General features: G+C 37.6%; 1 protein-coding gene across 1 annotated transcript in view; it reads left to right on the top strand.

Annotated features, from left to right (window-relative positions):
- The window catches only part of PRMT3 (protein arginine methyltransferase 3), a 60,996-nt gene that overhangs the window by 8,746 nt on the left and 33,886 nt on the right, over positions 1-18,364 (top strand). Inside the window, exons 6-9 of the mRNA XM_051777282.1 lie at positions 289-430; positions 3,454-3,519; positions 8,681-8,802; positions 12,144-12,243. Coding sequence (XP_051633242.1) covers positions 289-430; positions 3,454-3,519; positions 8,681-8,802; positions 12,144-12,243 — 430 coding nt within the window. The remainder of the gene's footprint in view (positions 1-288; positions 431-3,453; positions 3,520-8,680; positions 8,803-12,143; positions 12,244-18,364) is intronic.

Genomic DNA, 18,364 nt, shown 5'->3' on the forward strand with positions numbered 1-18,364 from the left:
CAGCGAGCAAAATATAGATAATCCTTCCTTAAAAATAGAAACTAAATCTCAGGATTTCGCTGTGAACAATTGCTCGCTGTAAGCAGAAAGCAGGGATTGCAGTGGTGCAGCAGCCCGGAGGAGCCTGCAGAGGGAGGATGTGCACACCTAAAGCCGGGCCCATTGTTGGCAAAGCCCTGAGCAGCCTGGATTCCTTCCCTCTTCCAAGCCCTTTCTGCCCCACCCTCCCCCCCTCGCTTTCATGGTCCCATAAACATGTCTCAGGGGTATATTTCAAATTGATTACAGACGATTTGCCCAGGATTTTGTGATGAACACAGATGTCAGGAGCAGCTCATCATCCAGCGCCATTGCAGACCTTCAGGAGGATGAGGATGGTGTTTACTTCAGCTCCTATGGGCATTATGGGATACACGAAGAGATGCTAAAGGTTAGAAAATCACCTCACCTGCATCTTAGTAGGACTAAAGAGAAGAGAGAAGGAAGTGGGCTCTGTGCCCATAAATATACCGCAGAGCAGCTGCATTTTTAACCCTTCCTATCCAGGATAGTTTTTTCCCCAAGAATTGGGCTGAGAGATCTTTTTCCAGTTTTACTTCCTTTGTATAGATTCTGTTTACAGGAGGCATTAGGAATATGAAATCATGTACCAGTATGCTTGATATTACAGTAACACAGCCTGACATTGCCAAAAGCAGCTTTTTTCTGCATGCTTAAAAGACAGAGGATAAAACATAGTACAGACAGTGAATATTTTTCTTTAGTTTTAAATTTTCCTAACAATTGAAATTTGTTAGGCAAGACCATTTCTCAAATATTGTGGTTTCCTATTGCACTAGGTAAACAGAAATTGGTACTTGTGCTTGGTTCAATGTATTATAGCATGACATTGAACAGCTGAAAAAACAAGTGTGCTCCTTTTATATGATAAAGATAAAATTAATGCATAAAACTTTTCAAAGGCAAGCCTATTTTAACTTCAAAATAAAAAACACAAAGCCCAATAGCTTCTAATTGACATGTAAATGAGAATCTCTCAATGCTTCCTTTCAGAGAAGATATCATTATTATGAAAGTTATAAACAGTTTTATAATTTTAAGTCAGAATTAAAGAAAATTCCTTTTGTAAAGGTAGAATACACAGAAGTCACTCTGTCTCTGCAGCTAGCACAGGAAGTTTTCAGCTTTCTAAATCATTTAGTGGGCCCAATGTAGAAATGCATGTGAATCTGTGGTAAGAATAGTATAAGCATGAGATTAATATTAAGGGGAGGGGATTTTACAGAAGCACAGACATGGCTGCAGAAGTAGAAGGATGTTTTCCAAAATGCATAGTCTATAGAAATATAACTGAAGTCTTGAAAGAAAGATAGAAATGATGGGTTTTTGGTTTTGCAGTGGTGTAAAGCTGACATTTGAGATGTTATAGGCTATAGGACGAGTAAAGTTTATAATAAATCTACATCTCTGCACAAGGAGATTGGTACAAAATTGTATTTTATTGATTTCAGGGTACATTTCTCAGAAAGCTTTTAGGAAGACTTTTGAGTTTCCAAAGCATACAACACCAGTTATTTTTCATTGTGTGTACATTGAAATTTTTCCTGTATGGTAGGCATTCACTTGGATTTTTTCTTTTCTTTTCATGTTTACCTTATTTACATAAATGTAGTGACTTGGTACATGACAATTTTTAGGAAAGGAGTTTTGCTGTCTGAATTGTAAATCTGTTTCTGACATTGTTCAGTCTTAAACTTTTTTTTTATTTATGCCTGGTAGTGGTAGGATGAAGTTTCAGTTTGGGTTGGGTTTTTTTTTTTCTGCAAACACTTCAGAGGTGGGAGGAAGAATGTTGTTACTTCACACTGGCCAAGTGGCAAGTGTTTTCCTTGCTCTGCCGTTTTGCTCAAGAATTCCTTGACTGTCATCTTAATAAATGTTCTTAGCACTTTACTTATAAACAAAACCAAAAAGCATCACGTGGAAATGTGGAGTGAGAGAGTAGGATTGATGGACAGAGACACCTGAAGTGACTGACTGGAGGCAGCAACTCGAATTGTATTGATTCAGTTGGGGCGGTGCTGAGGCAGTGTGAGTGGGCAGGATGTGAGGCTGAAAGATTTCCAGCTGACTGCTTTCTCAATTGATGCTGAACATTCCAGTTTTGGTTATTTATTTTTAAACTTTTTTGGTCGTTTCAGCAAAATCCTGTGATATGCTGCAGTAGAGGTGAAGCTCTAAAAATAGGTGCTCTGAATATAACATCACAGTAAACCAATATGGTTTTCAAGGATCACAGTTTCTTTTATTCATTACTTATGTGTAATTTTAAAGTGGAATTTTCTAAAATCAACCCTGTTTCTTTGGGTTGTGTGTGATAATACCTCTACATTTAAAACTGGATTTTAGAATTTTCGAGCCTCAAAATAATTCCGTCTCCAGATTTTTTATTGACAAAGCCTTTGTTCTCAGTCACTGGTTTTGGTCTTAATTTTCTATCAAAATAGACTTTGTTCCTTCTCACTGTAGAAAATTTCTTTTGTTTCTCTGCTGTTTCTAAAAATTCTTACCTTACCATAGTATAAAAATATTAGATTTAATATAAGCACTTGGATTTTATCCTTCAGCATTATTTGCACTAGATAAAAAATAGCTGAAAATTTTTTTTCTACTTTACTGTAACACTTGAACTGCAACAGCAATTCCAGAACCTATACTTGGCTGTCGGTTTGTGTACCTGCTGATACATGGTAAGACAATCAGTGTTTTAATAGATTATCTTGCTGGTAAACTGAGCCATATTGCTACCTTTGATATACTAGGATACTATAAATGTTTCATTCTATGCCTGAAAACATTCCAGCTTCTCCAACCCTGTTGTATTACAGTCAAATATATTTACTATATTGACTTTTATGGAATGGGCTGTACAGCTTTATTTGCTAGCTAGGTTTGCAAATTTGCAGTTTGTTCAGAAATAGAACAGGTTAATTTGATGCATAACGTTTGTTTGTTTGTTTTTTAAAGAAATCTCTTGTGTCACAGGAGAGTCAGAGAATAAAGTGATACAAAATGTTTTATGAGCTTGTGATTTGAATGTTTCAAATTGTAGAGGAAGTTATGTAAAGTTGGTGCAGTATTGCCATTCTGCTGTTCCTGGGAAGTGATGAAGAGGTATTAAGAACTTTGAAACACTCAAAATGAAATGCAGCAGGTCAGGAAACCATGAGCTAATTTCTTATTTTTCATCCAGCTGAGGCAACTGACTTCATTTGCAAAGACAGTAAATTTTGAAGTAATATTACATGGCCAGTGTCATGATTGCAGAGCCCTTTTAAGTACAGTATACACAGAACATCTTTAGGTCAGGTTAAAAAGAAGTTTTTCAGTATTTTTGAATGACACGCTGTACCTAAGTGAAAAAAATGAACACTTTTTGCTTTTAAATAACAGGATAAAGTACGTACAGAAAGCTATCGTGACTTCATCTATCAAAACCCACATATCTTCAAGGACAAGGTAGGTAAAACAGCTCAGAAAATGCAGTCATTTCTGTGGTTAGTTTTTTCTCAAATGGTAGAAAACCTTCAGGTTGGCTACTTTGTAGCTCTGAGAATGGAGAATGGCACTGTGACAGGATTTGATTTAATGTACTGTGGCTTTATTAGGTGGTGGAAAGCTATTCAGCTGCTGGAGGGTGCACAGTGCTGATAAGAGCAGTGGTGATGGCTATTGTCACTGTGCTGTGTGCCACATTGGGATGCTCATTAATTATGTCGGCGGGGTGAAGCTGAGCCTTTCTTGTCCGGTGTATTAGGTGCAATCTCTCTGAGGGCCTCTTTACCAGAATTAAGTGAATTTCTATGTATGCCTGATACAATAAAAATGTCCTGGAAGCCCTGTGTTATTAGAGCTGGAAAAGAATTCATGTGTAACTGATTTTTGAATTAGTGTTGTTCAGTGTCTCCAGAGCAGATTGTTATTAAAGGGCTTAGAACGAGGCACTGATGTTTCACTTACAGTGAGGAGGATTGTGCTGATATGACCTTACAGTGGTTGTGACCCCTGTACAGTTATGATACTCTTCTTGTCCCTTGTCTTTCTGCTGGCTGATTAGTTTGCTGTGTTTTGAGTTCATAGAGCCATGGAATGATCTGGGTTGGAAGGGACCTTAAAGATCGTCGAGTTCCAACCCCCCTGCCATGGGCAGGGACACCTTTCACTAGACCAGCTTGCTCAGAGCTCCATCCAGCCTGGCCTCAGACACTTCCCAGCTTCCCTGGGAAACCTGTCCCAGGGCGTCACCACCCTCACAGTGAGGGATTTTTTCCTAATATCTAGTCTAAACCTACTGTCTTCCTGTTTAAATCTACTCCCCCTTGTCCTGTCGCTACATGCTCTTGTAACTAGTCTCCATCTTTCTTGTAGGCTCCCTTCAGGTACTAGAAGGCTGCAATTAGGGCATCCCTAAGCCTTCTCTTTTCCAGGCTGAACAGTCCCAATTCTCTCAGCCTTTCTTTGTAGGAGAGGTGAGAGAGAGAGTTTTGCCCTGGCAGGAGGTGTTTCAAGGTTGATAGTGGCTATTTTTTGTATCTTACTTCAGTTTTCAGTTGGAAACTACAGCAGAAAAAATTAGGAAATAGTTTTCTTCCTTTTCTAGTCTCAGTTCATGTCACAAGCCTGTTTCTGTTAAACATTTCTAAACTCTTTAGTTACAATGAAAGAATAAGGGAAAGTGTTGTAGAATTATACTGCCAGCTACTTAAATGATGCAGGTGACTGCATAGGTGGGCAGCTCATACAGCAAAGCAGAAAAATCAATAAAGGAAAGAAAACTTTCCTGGGAGAAATTTAGTTTCACAGATGCCCCTGAAATTGATAACTGCAGGTTTTCACAGGGCAAGACTGATATGAAGTTACGTGAAATGTGTGTCCTCGTGGAACAGTAATTTTTCTGAATTGGTTTTATTTCTCCTCTACTGTATGAACACACTGGAAACATTCAAAACAAACCATGGATTAACTGTTAGAGTCAATGGTGCTTCAGCCCCCAAAGTACACACATTTGCTCAAGAAACAACTGAGAGAATGTGTGTGCTTACTCTGTAGCTGTGAAACCATTCAACTTCTCTGAAGAAAACCTTCTCAGTTATCACAACATCTACAACTGATTTCTGAACATGGTTTGTACAACATTTTTTTGATCAAGATTACCTCAAATTCATAGTGGATCCAAACCCATCATTGTGTGTTGAGATTGAATTGAAAGGCAGATTCTCAACTGCTTTGAGTTCCCAATAACCCCCATCCATGTGACCAGTGCCCTGTTTGACTTCTGTGTCTGACCAAACATTGATGTAGCTTTCACATGCTACACAGTTTTGGAGAACATAGGGGATTTTTTTCAGAGTTCTAGACTTCTGCTGAAGAAAATACGAAGATATTTTGCTTAAATTAATATATCATATAATGCTCTCAGAACCATATTAATGAATGAAACTTCCAACTTAAAGAAAAAGGCTATTTTCCCTTAAAGTTTCTTTACAGTTCTTTTTTTTTAAAGTGGGTAAAATTCTGGTACTCTATTTCCTAGAACTCTCATATTTTATTTCTCCCTGCAAAATACAGGGTGGTGCTTTTTATTGTTTCTAAAAGGACACTTGTGAGGTAGTTTGGGAGGAGCTTGTTCAAAGAGCTGAATTTCTTGTACTCACTTTTGATGCAAATCTGCTGTATCCTAAAGAGGTGTGGTTGCATGGTGACAGATTGGAACAGAATATCTAGGTTTGTTTATTAGGCATACTTTATTCAGAACTCAGCTTTCAAAATAAATTATTAAAACTTGTATGAATCCTGCTTGCTACCTTTATTTTCAACCTGTCAAATGTCTTTGAGATGAGAATAGGACAATTTAGATTACCTAGCAGGAGTAGTTAAGGTACTCAGTAAAAGGAAATGTGGTCCATTTTACAGTGAGAGTATTTTTGGGTAGAGAAAATAGCTTAGTAAAGCACTGTTGCCATGCTTAGTTTTTGTGGTAGAATAGAAGTCTGAGGCAAGATCGATGCCATATTCAGGGAATAAAATGAGATTTTTAAAACATTGTTCCTACTAAGAGTTCATCGATGGAATTGATTTAATTGGCCAAATCACCTGGCCTCCTGTTTTTCTGAATTAGAAGTAATTTTTTCTGTTATTTAAAGTAGAATATCACTTTTGATTACACTGCAGAGAAGGAGGTGGTGCTGCAGTGTATTATTGTATAGTCAAAGCGCCAGTCCAGATGCTCCAGGTCCTTGGTGAGAGGCCATATGTGATCACCACAAGAATATGTGAGCTGTAGACCCTTGTCCTTGGGCTAATTGGTGATCATTCTGCTTGTCTTTCTGTTCCTCAGATGTATTCCAGCTTGTATACTTTCTCTCTGGTGCCTTTTTCTCCACCCCCATCCCCTGCCTGAGGCTAGATGAGTTCCATCTGCGTTCTTTAAGTGACCAGGGCAGATGTCCAAAGTGGTGTCTGTTTTGATTTTTTTCCAATTTGTGGTGATTGCTCTCTTTCATGCAACTGTACATCAAGATCATTCTTTCACAGGGGTTTAATTTTGGCTGTGACTTCCAGCTTTCATGGCTCAGTGATTTTGTTAACTACCATGGGTAGAGTGTTAAAATAGGTGATGTTGGGGGGTGTGAGGTTTCAGCAGCTGCAAGAATATTGATTTTTATTTTCTATTCCTGTCTCCAGCAGATTCAGCCTAGGGAGTTCTGTAGCCATAACATATTCATATGTAACTTGAGGGCTGTAGAGTTGACTCCTTTGAAATGTAGCTGCAAAGAGCTGAGAGTGGAACGAATAACTCTATCCACAACTTCCCTGGCCAACCTCTACAGAAGGGGCTGTAAAAAATTCATCACACTAACATTTTTTAGTGTGATTCCAGGTAGTAGGTCACTCTACCAAGACAGGTGGCAGTCAATTCTTCAGTCATTGCTTCCCAGAACACCACAGCAGAAGCTCACTTACTCTGTACTGCTATGGATAAACAGCTGGTTTTATTCATGCTGGCATCAGGATCGTTGTTCTGTATCCATGTATAGGATTGTAGACAAGAGAAGGCAGGCAGACCTCAGGTGCAGCGCATTCCAGGGTTTACTTGGATACTGTTTGCAGGTGAAATGTAAAAGTGCACATGCAAAGCTTTGTTGTGCTGAAGCAAGAAGGCTCAGTAGCTCATGAGCTGAAAAATGTTTCAGTAGGATGCATTATTGCCTTGAAATATTTTGTAAAATGGGGTTATAATTCTCAAAGGAGGGATTGATTCTTGAGGAAATTGATGCCTTCTCTGGAAAAAAAATTAATGTCACAAAAGCTGTGAAGACGAGTTTCACAGCACTGGATGCTCTGAAGAGGAGAGATGGTGAAAGAAGTTTTCCTTTCTAATAAATTGTTGCTATGACTAATAATTCTAACTCAGTGTTCTGGTTGACTTAGAAGTGTTGAGGAAGTTGTACTTACTCTCATGTTAGGGTCTCATATGGGAAAGGAAGTCTCTCTTCTGGTTCTGTTAATGCTTAAATGCTTTACATGGTAGGAGTGGCTATACCTAGTGTTTAGGAAACTTGTTTTGATTTTCAGACTTCAGAAAGTTTTGGGGTTTAGTGCTGAGAGCTTTTTAACACCATTAGTAAAGCTTAGCTATATTAAGTAGAATTCTAACAATAAGACCTCTGATGATATGACCAATGCAATAAAATGCACCTTCATCACCTCCAGAGGTGCCTTTCAGCTTCAGCGATTCTGTGAAAACATCAAACCTGAAACTCAGCTTAAAAATCTACTACAACACATTCATCAGTTTTTAAGTGTTGAAAAGTTTGCAGCAGGTAGAAGAAATACACTATTCTGATAGCAAGGCCTGAACAAGGCTGCTTGGTAAAATCTCTCTTTATGAGGTTTAACATTGCAGGCAGCTCATCTCTACTTAGTAATAAATTTGGTACTCTTCTGTTAGTTGCTTTGCATTTTTTCAGTCTTTTCAGTCTTCTACAGTAGCTAATATGTGATATACCAAACCCCAGGCATTTTCATGAATCTTGTTGCTGAGCTGAGTGTACTTTTTCAGGTGTGGTGATGAAGTTTACTCTTCTTTCATGAAACCTTACTGGATTTTTTTGGTCTTATTTTGATTATAAACAGTGCTAGACAGAAAATATTTCCAGGTGTTAAAACTGTGCCAGTGACCATTTTGAAATTAGTCATCTTGAGCCATAGCTGTTTTGGGGCACTGTGACCATTTCTGGCAGAGAATTCCTAAATAAAGCTTCTGAATAGACTCTTAATGAAAACCACAGTTAGAATATGTTTTTTTAGTACCAATGCTAAGTTCAATTATTAGTGATTCCTTTTTCTCCTCTTCATGTAACATTTTAGTTGCCCAAATAATTGCTTGTGGTTGTTAATCTGCAGCTCATCTGCTTCAATTCTCAATCTGGAAAAGGTGGTAGAGGGTGTGGATTTAGAACTGCAGTTTGACTTAAGTATCTCTGCACGTGACAGTAAAACTTGATGCTACTGTTTGTTCCTTCTGTTGGAATATGTTTTCTCACTGACATGGAAATAAGTATGGAAAAGTCATAGCAAGGAAAATAAGATGATTTTACTTCTGTTTTATGACTTTCAGGTGGTTTTGGATGTTGGCTGTGGAACTGGAATACTCTCCATGTTTGCTGCCAAAGCAGGTGCGAAGAAAGTGATTGGAGTTGACCAATCTGAAATCATCTATCAGGCCATGGACATCATTAGGTAGGAAAAGTTCCAAGAAAAGTAGGGTAAATGTTACTGTAAAAAGTTATTAAAATGCTTTTGCTAGTTAATGATCACCTATCACAGTGTGTGTTTTATTGAAGCCCTTCTTTGCCCAAAGAAATAGCACAGATTTTGGCGTTTTATAAAGTTGTTTGCCCCCTTGGTAGGCGTAATTAAAACAGACCTTCTTCCTAATGGTACCATGGGGCCAGTGCTGCCTGGCTGTGCAGGCTCCAACTGAATACTGCTTGTCCATTTGCCATTCTTACATTTTTAATGTTGCTACTGTCTAAAAACTTACAGTTTTTAGACAACACTGGAGACCAAGAAGGTGTGAGAAACTTTACCTGGCTGCACTACTTGGAGTTAAAGAAAGTTCATATTTAGATAAACTCAGTGAAAGTTATTCAAGAGTGTGTGTATGTATAGTTGTTTAATTTTCTGTTTCTGTATAGGAATTTTAAATAATTTCTAGAATTTCTACAATTTGTCTGTGTTATAGAAAATAGGAGCCCTACCCTATCAGCTGCTCATCCCTAATTCAGCATTATCCACAGACTTGGTAGGGGTGCATTCTGCCCCATTATGTCACTACATTAATTAGTGTTAATTAGTATCAGAACTAACACTGAACCCTGAGGGACACCTCTGGTACCTGGCTATCAGTTAGGATTTGTACTCTTCCTCTCACCTCTTGAACTTCATAGTACAGACAGCTTTCTGCCCATCTCGGGGTTCATTTATCTGCTCCACATGTCACTAATTTACCTGTGGAGGATATTAAGGAAGATTGTGAGCATATATAGAAATGAAACAGTGACATCTGAAGACTTAAAAAGGGTTTCCTAGCATGAGGTGGGAGAAATGTAGGTGTAGATGTGTGCTGTTGATAGCCAAGGCATGTAGGTTTTTTCATTTAGGTTGATTTTGTATGAGCAACTGTGAAAAAGAAAGTCCAGGTAGATGCTGAAGAATTTGGGAGTGACAGGTTTTTTTTAATACAAGCTTGAGTTGTACAGAAGTAACATTGTCTAGGCTGAATTTGTTAGGTACCACTTCACACATTGGTGGTGCAGCACTGCACACTTGGATCCTATAAAGTGATTCTATTAATTAAATATCTGTTTGGGGAAAGTACCATGTTAAGCATGTAAGTGGGTCTTCAACTAAAATGCTTTTCTAGCATGAAAAGAGAATTCCTTAAAGAGAATTTTTCCCAGGAGTCTCTGACATCTTCAAAATGGTTACAAATGTGAAATAGGGTTTTATTTCTGGTGTACTAGATTACAAATTTAGGATTGTTCGTATCTTTCAACGGGTGCTCCGAGTCCTTTGAATGTTGTTTATACTTGAGGGAGAATAGAAGTACCAGTCAAAATGTATTACCTGTGGTGAGGAAAAGGGCAGACCTTTAAGAAAAACAATGAATCAAAACTCTTAAACTCTTAAGTGATGCATTGCCACTTGAAGTACACAGCAAGTCATCAGTGAGGCTGCACATTTGTAGGTACCTTCTGCTATAGAGTTCTGTTCACGTTAAAGTCTCCAGTTTGCATCAAAACAATTTATGTTTGTCTGGTTAAACCTACTTTTCCTAAGGGAATAAAGCTGACAAACTTGCACTGGAGTAACAAATATTTATTGGAATACTAAACAACTTTGTGTAGCTTAAAAATTACTATTGCAGTGTGCTTCCACTTGTGATTCAAGTGTGTGCTTGAGAGCTTTTGTCTCTCCCAAAACTTAGGTTAATTTGTAGCATGCTAATTACTGGAAAAAGTGCAACCCATGTGTGTAAGTAAACTGGAATAAGTAGCCTGACAAGCCTTAAACTGCCTTTTAACTAAATGATTGCCTTTTCTTGCTATGAATAGTGTCTGTAAAATTTCTAGTGCAGTGGATGACTTGATTTTTGTCGTCCATCACTGCTATGATTAGAATAGAAAGTTGAAGTATACTGCCTAAATAGCATTTCAGCAGTTTTTCCTACAATATGTAAACTACATTGGTTGGTTTGAGGTTTTTTTAAACATTATAATTGAAAGTAAGTATGTAATGAATTAATCTTTTTCTTCTCTTTTGTTTAAATTGTGTCCTTGTTTGTGGTCATTTAGGAAGTTATCCTTAGATCTCTTTTTATCCTTCTTAAATTATTGTTGTGGGTGGTAGCTCTTTAACATCTTATTTTTCACTTTGAACTTCTGATTTTACTTCTGTTTATGGCATTAAATATGGTATCAGTGATGCACTGCTACTCTTCTAACAGAAGACTGTCTTGTGTAGAGTATTTAATTGATCTTTGCAACAGCCCACATGTTCAAGTAGCCCTTTGACCCTCTCCTTTCCCTCCCTTCATTCTGATCGTTCTCCCATTGTCTTTGAGATTGAATTTTTAATGTGATTACTGGTCTGCATTGAAAGCCAGACAGAATGTAAGAGTAAGATATCAGGATAGGGAGGGAAGGGGCAGAGATAAGAACTGCAGGTGGGAGATAAATTTCTGTGGTGAGAAGACTTTTCTGCCCTAAGAGCAGAAATAAACTTTGTAATAAAGGTGTGTGCAAGAAAGGCTGTATTATGGTTTACCAAGAAGAAAAATAGTAGATTTCAAGCATTTACATACTCAGTAGTTCCAGTGCCATGAGTTATTGTTTCAAAACCCATAGTCCCGTCCTGGAACCTTCTTCCCTGTGCAGGATGGTCATACTGTTACATGCATGTGAGGTAACACCTGATTCCTGCAGGTACTGAACATTGCAGATGCTTTTGCCCAAAATCAGAGTGGAGAGGATGCCTTTATTGTGGAATAGGTGTAATACTGATCTAGAGGGAATGTTTGTTCTCAGTGACTTTGCAGCTGGTTTGGTTAAATAAAAAACCAAGTAGTGCAAAACAGCTTTGTGAGGAAGCTAATTTCCATTGCTGTCCTAGTGTGGGGAGTAGGCTCTGATTGCTGTAGATGACAATTTGTAGAGGTCAAAGGAAGAGAAAGGGGAACAAGCAGCTCTTAAATAGAGAGGACCATCATTTTTAAATTGTCCCCTTCTCTATTTTCCTGGTTTCTGAAGCTTACACATTTGCATGCATGGCACGTTGGAGGTATATACAGATCTACAGTCTGCCATCTTTGCCTGGCACTTAATCTGCTGCCATTTTTAGCTGCTTGGAAATATTCCCTCTGAAATAAAACTGAGAAATATTATGTTCTACTGCTTTCTAGATTAGTTAAAAGAAGAAGCTCGAGGTGGGAGAGGGGAATGTGAAATATAGATGTCAGTATATCTCTCTTGACAGCATAAATCAAATAGAAACTAATTTGTTTATGTTTTGACTTGCAGATTAAATAAACTTGAAAGTATTATTACATTAGTCAAAGGAAGAATCGAAGAAGTAGATCTGCCTTTGGAAAAAGTGGATGTAATTATATCTGAATGGATGGTAAGGTGCATGAATATTCTTTTTAAGGTGTAGTTATTTTCAAGAAAAATGTTTTATTTAATTTGAAAAGTTATTCTTTAAGTGATGTTATTTTTTTTAACCGAAACATCTATCATGCTTCCAGTAGTCTTTGACAATGTGAGAGATGGGATGGCAGTCCTAATTATGTGGTATTTGGATACAATTCCTGATCTCTCTTGTTCAAGCTCTTTAAAGTCCAGGTTCTCTCAAGTACAGTTGAGCTGCTTTGGGTGCAGCAGTAAGTTTCTGTTATGTAGTTGGTTTGCATATCTCTAAAGCATTCCATTCCTGAATCACTGCTCAGGTGAAAGTAATGGAGAAATATTGTATTAGTTGTCTAGCTGGGTCATTCTGATGAGTTAAATACCTTTAGTCTGCAAATGCAGCTGAGGACTGCCCTGACTGTGAGGGAAAGGCAATAAGGAGGTGAGGTGCTTACTCTGGAAATCTGCAAATACAGGCAGAGCTTGAAAACAGTGTTACTATTCACTGCCATTTTTTTTAGTGTAACAATAAAGTTACTGATTTTAAAAGTACAAAATAAATATGGTGGACAGCAGGAAAGGCAGTGTCTAAATGAGCCATCTCCTGGAATCCATTGGATTTCAGCTGTTGGCCTGTTCCCTTTTTTTCATGGGCTGGCTGGTAGTTGTTACACACCTTGTGCTTGCTACCTGCCATTAATCCTAACAATGAAATCTGTGTTACAAGACCCAGTGCCAGGCTAACTTCATAGTGACTGAATGCCTGTTCCCTATCAAAAACATGGTAGGAAACATCTCTTATAACTGGGTTTTTGTAAACTTCTGCTATTCAGTCTCCTCATATTGTGGACCTTCAAAAAGCACTTCAAAAGACAGGTTTTCTTCATGCTAGTTCCAGCTGTTGGGACTTAAAGGTTCTTTTCTGGTTCAAATTTAAGATCAATAACAAAAACTTACATTCAAAGTTGCTTGTTTCTTTGGTGAGTTTTGTTTTTTTACAAACTGTGGCCATTCTACTAGATACAAGGGCCTTTGGGAGAGAGGTCAAGTATTTGCTATGGATCCATATGTATCTATCTGTATGTTTCCAGGAAAAGGTAAAAATAAATTGTTTTGCCTTTTCTGTGTGTTTTTTTTTTTCTATTTTTTGGTTATTTCAGTGAGCTGGAAATCTGCAGTTTTTCCTCCACTGCTATAATGAATATTTGAAACATGAGCTTAGTTTAGTGCTGAGGTCACTAGTTTCAAGGAAGGCTTAAGCCACTGGCTTAAACTAGTGGTTTAAAAATAGCACATTATGGTTGGTGATTTCTGACAGTATAGTGCCTTCACTAGAAATGTAATTACAGTTCTTTCAGAGAAACCTTTGATCAGTTACCTAATGTGTGCACAAAGATTAATGTTCCAAAAATCACATCTCTCATTCTAGAGCCCAAGATTTGGTTTTAAAAGGAACTGGAGCAGTTGAGCTGAAGTCATGTTGTAAATCAGTGCCTCTAAGGTGAAGTAAAGGATTTCAAAAACCACCTCTTGTAGGGAATGAAGTATTGAATGTTTCATGTTTTTCATTTGTGTGCTGATTTATCTTTTAATGTCATAATTACATAGCCATGTGCATTTCACTAAATTAGGCATTCTAAATATTTAGGAATGTTAGGATTTTTATAGGTTGCTGCAATACAGAGATAAAGAGGACAATGCTGTGGAAGTAAGATTGATAGCTGGACAGTGTACACACTGTTTCAACACTGTTCAGAAAGGAACATTATGTTGCTGAGATGCAGATGAAGATTTCTCTTTGTCTGGCTTCCTTGTGTGAATTTGCTTTTTCATTTCCTTCCCCCTTGTGAAATCTGTTGTTAATATGTGAATATAAGTGCTTGAAAATGTGGAAAATGTTGAAGCATGAGAGGAAAAAGGAGTTCATTATATGTCAGTTTTTGGCTCTTTACGTAGAGAGAATCTGTATGGACTGGCAGGAAAATTCTCATGGGAACAGTTGTTTTTCTTTGTAACAGAAATATGAAAAGTTGCTGTTCTGTTTAGGAAACAAACTACTTTTAGATTAGTAAACATCAAACCCTTTTGTGGAGCCATAGCTTTGTTTTGCTTGGTGCAGAACAGTACACGCTTTTTTAGAGCTGTGTCTGGAGCATCAGAAAAAGTGAAATCAGAAAAAAAAAAGCGTGAGGCAACAGAGAAGAAAAATGCTACGTTCTCCCGGGTTGGTTTTTAGATTAGGCTTTCTGAGAAAGATGTCACATAGAACAGTGTCTTGTAAAAGATGCAGCATTGCATTATGAGCATCTCCAGTGTAATAGTTTCTGACGATTATTCTCTTAATTGCAGAAGTGACCTATGACTCACAAATGCTTGCTATTCTTCTCTTTCATTTTTAAATTTGTTCCCTTAAACTATGGAAGAGTGAGAGAAGCATCTTAAATATTATACAATGGACAGGGAGGTGTAAGTGCATGTGTGTATATGTAGAAATTTATATTTCAAATGTATACTTGCCATCTTCCAAGAAATATTTTCCCATTTTAAATTCACCTGGATATGGTTTTGTCATGTACCGAGTTTAGAGGCTGAGTGATGAGCAACTGTCTCTTTAGTGGTTTTATTTAAGGCTGTGAAAGAAATTAGAAGTGATCCTGGTTTTAATGTACTAAATGCAGTTTGTGACATCCGAAGTACATGTGTTTGACAATGTTAAAATCAGACCATGAGCAGGACATCTCTGTGGTTGTGTCCAACTAAAACTGGTGTGTAAAGCACAGAAAAGCACAGTGGGAGGTGTGATGAGCTGTGAGCTGTTCTCTTGGTGTCCAAAAAGGCAAATTGCTGAACATTGAGGGCCTGTCGGACTTCTAAAGACCTCTGGATCATCCATTTAGACTTTTTCTTTCCAAAGACAGCTGTATGTTGTTTTCAGCAAAACCTTGGTGCAGTGTGCAAGGGATTCTTGTGTGCTGTGGACCAGGAGCACAGGGGGAGAGCAGGTGGACTGGAGGACCACTTCACCCAATAAGCCACGTTGCCTTAAGGAAGAGTGGCCGAGTCACAGCATGTTCCACAACCAAACTGGGTCTGTGAGGAGAAAGGCCTTCAACTCGTACAGAAAGGTTATTTGAATGTAAGAATGGGTGAATTTTATGGAAGATCTCCCTGCTGACCTTGTTTTTGTAGCAGTTTCCCTGACCAAAATTCTTCAATACTCTGTATCAGGACTTCAAGCTTCTGATGTACCATCCTGCCTGACTCAGTGTGAAACCTTTAAAAGCCTTAATTTGTGAAACTACGAATTTTATTGTTAGTGACTACAGGTCTTTAACATTGTGTTGCTTGTCTGCTTATACCATAGGTCACCTACAAAAAAATCTCTTAGTTGTTGTTCAAACTGTAAACTTACATGAATTACCTGGGCAGGAAAATATTTGCACTAAAGATACAAAAAAAGGTGACTGTGTTATTGCTCATGTATTTTGGTAGGGAAATCATGAACTTCACAGGCTGCTTATTGAAAGGACGAGTGCAGAAAGAAACAAAATGTATGTAATGCTTTTCTGGAATGTTCTTACACAACTGCATCTGTGTGCAGATTTTTCTTTTTCCTGTCAGTATGCTTTTGCTTCCTTTCTCTAGCTAATACTACAGAACTAAAGGTTGCAAGAGTTATTCACCTGAAAAATATCTGCATTTCTTGTTTGTAAAGAGGTTTTATTGTGAGAGACAATTGCCTGAGATGGTTGTCTCAAATACAATGTTAGTGTACAGCATGTTCTCATAAATTGGTTTTTTTATGCACTGCTTTATGGTACTGAATATGCAGCAGAGTTTTGTACAAGGAAAAACTCAGAAAGAGGTGGACTGTCAGATTAAAATAAACTGAGGATACAATCCAGTACTCTTGTCTTCTAATCATATCTCTGGTCAGATAGCTAATATTTTTTCCTTGTTTTTCTTTTCTTCTTTTTGTATTTTTTCAGATAATTTTGAAATTATATGATGGGTTGAGGATATCAGGATCTAGGGAAAAGGACTAGGAACTGAGCATGTCTGAAACGTTGGAAACCATCTTTTCTCTCCTTCCTCCTTTCCCCTATTTCTATGAGATACACAGTGATGGCACTTTTTTAACACTTACTAGTCATTCTGTAATCTTAATATTTTCTATTGTTTTAATATTTGGAGGTGCATTAATACAAGTGCTCTATTTATGTAACAGTTATAATTTATAACTATATGTGAGAATTGAGCTTTTCTTTTTTTGTGTTCTTAATACTCTGGTGTGAAGAGCATACTAAGTAGCTGAATGCTTTATTTTCTTTATAGCAAAATGGTTTTTGTAAAGGAATTTAATTTCCTTGCTTGATTTTTTTTTTTCTTTTTTTTTGCCAACACCAGTAATGGATATCACTTTTCTACTCTTCACATCTTCCCATTTGGTGTTCTCACTCCTATTTGTTTAAGGGCACAACAGGGTGTGCATAATGGCAAAGTCAAGCTGTGGTTCTGAAATTTGTCAGCTTGCTCTGTCAGTAATGAATTTGATTTTTTTTTTTAAATTAAATCATACATGAGAGATCAGCATGAAGGCTGACTTAGCATGTGGGAAATGGTGCTGCAGCAGAGCACGCAGAAGAGTTTGTGTAGCTGCTGCTTGTCATTTAAATGCACCACAGCTTTTGGGGAGATTTTGTCAAGTAAAAAGTAATTTTTCACATCGTTGAGTGGGCCACATCAGTTTTGTGTATCTGTTAATGCCAGATTACATTTTCTGTCTGAAATCATAATTTCTTGTCCAATCTGTGTTGCATGTTGTAACGTGTTTTACTCTGTAGGCCAGTGGGAATCTTGTAGTTAGAAACTTCAGCTTAAGAAAATAATGCACTTTTTTCTACCACTAGGGATTAAAAAATATAAAATCCACTCTCTGGGCCAGTGTTTTGGCCTTTCATCTCATTAAATATTTAGTATTAAACCTTACTGAATCTGGAGAACCAGACCAGGTTCAGTAATGTTACAGAAAATAATAAAATGCATCTTTGATAGAAGGCAGAGGGGAAACACAACCCTTATTACATGTAGCTAAATATTTCTTCGCAATTCTATCTTTACATGTTTTGTTCTGCTGTACTAAAAATTCTGCTAATTCTTGCTGTTGTAAACATGGTAATGATACTTTTAAAGAGCTTAATTTCTTTTTCTCCACAAAGCTTATCATGATGAATACCGAAGCACTAAAGTTACAAAAACTTGCCATACTTATGTTTTGATCCATTGGCAAAATATTTTTGTGGAACTTTGAATTAAATTGCAAATAAATACAAGAATGCTGTGGTGTAGTTGAATCATGGAGAAAAATTTAACAATGAGGGATATTAAGGCATCAGAGCTTTGTGAGCCTTTTATCACTCTGTTATGAACACACAATACAGATACAAAGGACATATAAAAGAAATGTAGCAATACATTCTTCTGGATTCAGATATGCTAGTGGGCTCAAGCATTTTTGATGAGTGTCTTGGGCAGACATGAGGTAGGGCAGGGGTTACTCCAGAGTGCTGTATGTTTCTGTTCCTGTCCAGATCTGTTTAAATGGGGGTTTGTTGTTATCCGGAGAACATTTCCTTTCAGCTTTGCAAATTATAAAAAATAAGGAACTTTATGTTCACTTTGAGAAGGAAATGGTCAGCTTTTCAGTAGAGATGCACATTACGACAGCATAACATTTAAGATGTTCTGTGTATTCACCTTATCTTAACAGAGAAAGTGCCTTAGTTTAGCCACTATCAAAATCGTACTAATAATTTGCAGCTCACAGATTTGTATCCTGGAGATCTCTTTGGAGTAATTAATTTTGAGAATGTTAATTCGTGCTTAAGAAAAAGCAAACCCCTGAGCATTATTGGGGTGGCAGCAGTAGTGCCCCCACAGCATCATGGGGAAAGGATGTCAGGTATAATTCGTTTTCCAGGAGCACCCCTACAGGTGGGGCAGCAGCCTGTGAAATTACATTCCAGATTACACCACGGAGGAGCACAGCACACTGAGCACAGTGCTTTGGGATAAGTAATAAATGACTTGGTTCAGTACTGTTGATGGTTTATGTA

Source organism: Manacus candei, unplaced genomic scaffold (genome assembly GCF_025592945.1).
Source record: "Manacus candei isolate 608988 ecotype Guabito, Panama unplaced genomic scaffold, ASM2559294v1 h1tg000009l, whole genome shotgun sequence".
Taxonomy (NCBI): domain Eukaryota; kingdom Metazoa; phylum Chordata; class Aves; order Passeriformes; family Pipridae; genus Manacus; species Manacus candei.